The 4794-nt window shown below is 31.9% G+C and overlaps 1 protein-coding gene across 1 annotated transcript; it reads right to left on the bottom strand.

The window, feature by feature from the left end:
* Positions 1–818: 818 nt before the first annotated feature.
* Positions 819–4340, bottom strand: Tsp_09580 (putative acyltransferase). The gene is made up of 14 exons (XM_003371281.1): positions 4332–4340; positions 3939–3973; positions 3271–3343; positions 2986–3081; positions 2789–2932; positions 2435–2702; positions 2142–2339; positions 1993–2086; positions 1860–1914; positions 1712–1794; positions 1531–1638; positions 1236–1410; positions 1034–1046; positions 819–1000 (listed from the first exon to the last, which is right to left on the bottom strand). The coding sequence occupies exons 1-14, from the start codon at positions 4338–4340 to the stop codon at positions 819–821; spliced, it is 1533 nt and encodes a 510-aa protein (XP_003371329.1).
* Positions 4341–4794: the final 454 nt, after the last annotated feature.

Raw genomic sequence — 4794 nt, 5'->3', positions numbered from 1 at the left:
AATGAATGAACTTTTACACAACATTTTCGTCACACGGCTGTTAAGTTTCTTTACTGCAAATATTAGAAATTTTGGCTTGTATTTTTCATTTGAAAAGTTAGATTAGATCGAAGCTGAAAAATATTATTCATCATCACGTTTGCATTACATCTACCGTTCTCTCATTGATAAATAAACATTTGTGAAAGCCAATAGTTAAGTCAAGTCAAGTCAAGTCAAGTGAGTGGTGAACATTTAAAAATTTATCAGGGAAAAAAACACAAAACAAAACAGTCAATTTATACAGTACACTGTTGTGACATGCTAATACAGTTGATTTTTGAATTCAATAAGTTATTTCAGCAAACATCTGCCACTACTTTCAGTTGTTTATAATAGAATCATACATGTTTACAATTTGAATTGACTGGGTTGAAATGAATTTCCAATGCATTATCATATCATGATCATCATATTAAACATGATAATAGTCATGCGGCAATCAGTCGTTGAAGCAATGTAAAATGACTTGTTGTTATTCGAGTAGAAAGTGGCAGGGTGAAATAACAACCCGTTGTAACGTCGACAACAGTGGAAACGTTGTTACAAAAAGAAGTGTAATGTGATAACACGGTTATTTGTAATAGTAGAAATGAAACAATTAAAAATTGAAAATATTTTCTTGCATGAAAAGCTGACAGTAGAATAATAATGTTAACTGTAGCCGATCGTCAATAAACTTCAATGCAACGACGTCTGAGAAAAATGGGTGGAAAATTGAACGATGAAAATTTTTTCCTTTCCACTATCATCGGTTTTTGGAAATCATCATCTGGAAATTATAATAATAGAAAAGAGCCGAATGATTGTTTCATTTTCAATTTCTCACCAGATGATGAAATTCTTTCCTGAGAAGAAAAAAACCGTTTCCGTTTCTGATACAATTGTCTAGCTTCTGCGACAGATAGTTCGTAAGGTAATCGAACAATTTTCACAAAATCCACCTCACTCAAACACTCCACTGTAGTTGAAAACATCTAAATGGAAAATAAACCGTTCAAATCACTCTCAAATAATTACATAATAACAATAAATATAGAATAACTTTTTGACAATAATCCAAATAAATTGGCGATGTGTATTTTTTTGAAAAACAAACAAGCCAAAATTCTCGTAGATCAATTCTTCGACAACATTGCTACAAAACAGTCTTTCAATGGGATAAGTTTTTCTCATTTTATTTTCTGCCTTTATACCCAGTCCATAATGTTGAATACACGACGTAGTGATATCTGATCTTTGGGAAAGTGCAAATAGGATTGAAATTCATTGTACGTAACGGCAAAATGCTTCGCTGAAAATTCCGAATGCCGCAAATAATTCCATACAGCTATCAAACTGTGCAAATCTTCATCCAGTGATAAAGACATGCTTAAATCAATAAATAATGAAATGTCGAAACCAAGCAGTAAACAGTTTTTTTGTCACATTACTCATCATTGAAATAATGAAACATCACAGTTATTTAAGAAAGGAAATTTAATTGCTTACTTTAAACGATTTAATAAATCAAAAAATTCCTCCAGCTTGCCTTTTCCATGCAACGTAAGAAAGCGTGCATCTTCCACATAATAATCATCGGTAGGAATTTGCAAACAACTTCAAATGTAAAGAAAACAAATATTTCCATTTGTTTGTAAATTTGGAAGAGAATTAATATTTTTATAATCACCGCGCCATTACTGCCCGAACGTTACGTGCATACAAATTAGCATCTCCTTTTTCAGCTTCATTTGGCACATATACAGGTAAGAACTTAAAAAAAATATACTGCAAAAATAAGATAAAAAATACGCGCATCAAATATTTCCATGTATTACTTCAATTTCTAAATTTGTCTGCAACTGACATACACTGAGCCAAAAAAGTTTCAAACTTAAAAAAGATTAAATATTTCAATTAAATTTTTCGAAAAAATGCAACGGTTAAAAGATGTTATGTTATGTCTCTTACGGAGCAGTTCCTTCCCAAGTCCACGATATGAAATCGTACTTATTTGGCCACCTTAAACATACCGGTTGAACAGGAAGCTGTGTCATGAAAGCTCCTAACGATAATTGAAATTAAAAAAGTGAAATGGAAAGAATTATTTAAAAATATACCTGGCTTAAAAGAAATTAACTGAGACCGATTTGTACAAGTACCTTCAGGAAAAATGGCAATCTGGGGCCATTGCATACCGTTGTTTTTTGCACCGTTAAATACCAAATTGGCTCTTTGTTTCAATTCATGAGCTGCCGACGATCGTGAACCTTTCTCGTTTCTGTCGACCAAAATTGGTTTAGTCAAAGACAATAATTCTGAACATATGCATAAATGAGAAATAAAATGGAAACTAGTTGTTTACAGAAAAGTATACTTCCAAAAAATGGAATTTTCATTAAACTTTTTTTACCAACAACGGATGGTGCTCCAATGCAACAGAATGGAAGAGTATCAAAAAAAGAAGAATGAGGTGCTATTACAAGAATGGGAGCTTCAGTTGGCAAAGCTCTTCGACCTTTCACTTTAACACGATGAAAGCCCATCATGAAATGACTCATAATTACTAGTTGAGCAACAATGTCTTTGCTCATCCTGCGAAACAAATAGTCAGCGAAATACGAGTCAACGTTGACAAAGGGTTTAAATTGCAACTGAGTTGGACAAAATTCCACAAGAGACTAATCATGTTATATCTTTTAATTCAATTTTCAAATAAACGGGTAATTAATTATTGGTTGATGACAATGAGAAAAAGAATAAGCACATACTGTCTCCACCCATTTAGAGGATGTTCAAAGCTTGTGTCCAGTGTGAATAATGTTATTATTGCTGCCATGTAGGCCATGCCGAACATAATTCCTGCTAATGCTATTCTGATCGGCGCCAAAACAATTGACATGAAAGCGTACTAGAAAGAAAAATAAGCAGTGGAAAAAAAAGGGAAATAAATAGTAAAATTACTTTCAGCCTATCCTTGGGTGCGATACTGACAAAATGTTCGAATGGATTTCCCGTCCACTGCATGTTGTCGGCAGTGGAGATCGAAGAACGATTCATCTGCAATATAAATAAATATGTAGTATTAAACGTAGCTATCCTACTGTAAATGCAAACAGCTACGACAAAATGGAAGAAAGTTGGAAAAATAATTTGCCTTTGGGTAATCTGAAAAAATCAATGCTTGATTGTGACGTGAAAACCGCCACGCACTGAACATTCCTAGTTTCCAAAAGGACACACACAAACGGTCGATGCACTGAACAGCCTGACTATTGCAGACTGACGACCTTCAGATTTTGACAAATCACAAAATGCTATTCTTCAACATTTTGATAAAATCAGTATTCAACTGAAGTACGACTAACCTACTTCAACATCATTTCCAAAAGTAAAAGTTTTCACAAAAAAGTAAATATGTAAAGATGCCTCTTTGCAACAGTTGTTTACGCTGGTTTTATCAACCAAAATGCTGCTAAAATATTGAAATAACGAAGAAAAGTTGCATTTCAAGCAAATTATCACAACAAGCAGCAATTTATCAAACGCCCCCAAAACAAACGATGCAAGCCAAATAGTAGTTGAAAAATAACAAACGAGTAAATCGATTATCAGCACCTGATGAAAGTGTCAAATTCTGTTTATAATAAAAAGCATGATAACACTAAAAAGAACTCTTTTAATCCAACTACGAAGGTGTAATATGAAGATGATTTTTTAAAAAATCATCTTTTTAATTCATAAAATAATTTACAGAACTTGTCATATTTATCAAATGATTCAGCGTAAAGAAATTAAACATTTCACATTATTAGTAACAATTCAAACACAACGACATATATAAGCAGGCGAAAAAACTTAAAGAACATGAAATTTAACATTACGACATTATTTATGCAAAATTATCATTGAAGTACTGCTTTTCTAGGGTTGCAATAGTTATGTGATTGTGCTAAAATAAAATTTTATTATTTTGAAAATGAAATTAAGTCAAATTCTATTGCTGTAATTTAAATTGCTACAATATTCAAAAGCACTTATTTTTTTTAAATATATAATCTGCGCTTCACTGATTAGCCTAAACTCAAGCATTTGGAAAATAATTATACATAAAATATTAAATACATTAAAAAAGCAGTGTTTATAAAATAGCGGCAGAAAAAGCACAGCGTTACTGAACATGAGAAAGTGACGATGGAGGCATGGAAATAAAATTTAAAAAAAGTATGAAGCTACAGTCAAATGATTTTTAGGTGAAATAAAAGATTACGGTACTGTAATTTCGGTCATTGTGATGCAGGAACTTTTACCTGACACATGTAAGTGAAAAGATATCTTTTTATGTATACAGAAATTTAGCATTTACATTTTTGAGCTTTTATTGAACTAACCACAATTATATTTATCTTCAGGCTTTTGCGACTGGGGTCATATGGAGAAATAAGATTTTATTTTTGATTGCTTGCTTTCGAATGTTCATCGTGCTTTGACAACCTACGCACTTCTTTATACTAGAGTGACATGTAATGGATGTTTCGCCTTTCATGCAATTCCGGTAATATTGTTGTTCTTTACTTTAGATAATATTTCAACATAATTATTCATGTTTTTCATTCATTTACAAATTCGGTAAAATACTCAAAACAAAATGTTGTTATTTATAACATACAGTTATAATTTACATGAGAAATGAATCATGTAGAATCGAAATGAAGTGAATTATATCATTCTTGGAATGTTTTACCCAGTATAAGTTTCGTTTTGGATGATAGA

This window comes from Trichinella spiralis, assembly GCF_000181795.1.
Source record: "Trichinella spiralis strain ISS 195 chromosome Unknown Scfld9, whole genome shotgun sequence".
Taxonomy (NCBI): Eukaryota; Metazoa; Nematoda; class Enoplea; order Trichinellida; family Trichinellidae; genus Trichinella; species Trichinella spiralis.
Note: the sequence above shows the minus strand (reverse complement) of the source record. Positions and strands in the feature narration are given on the sequence as shown.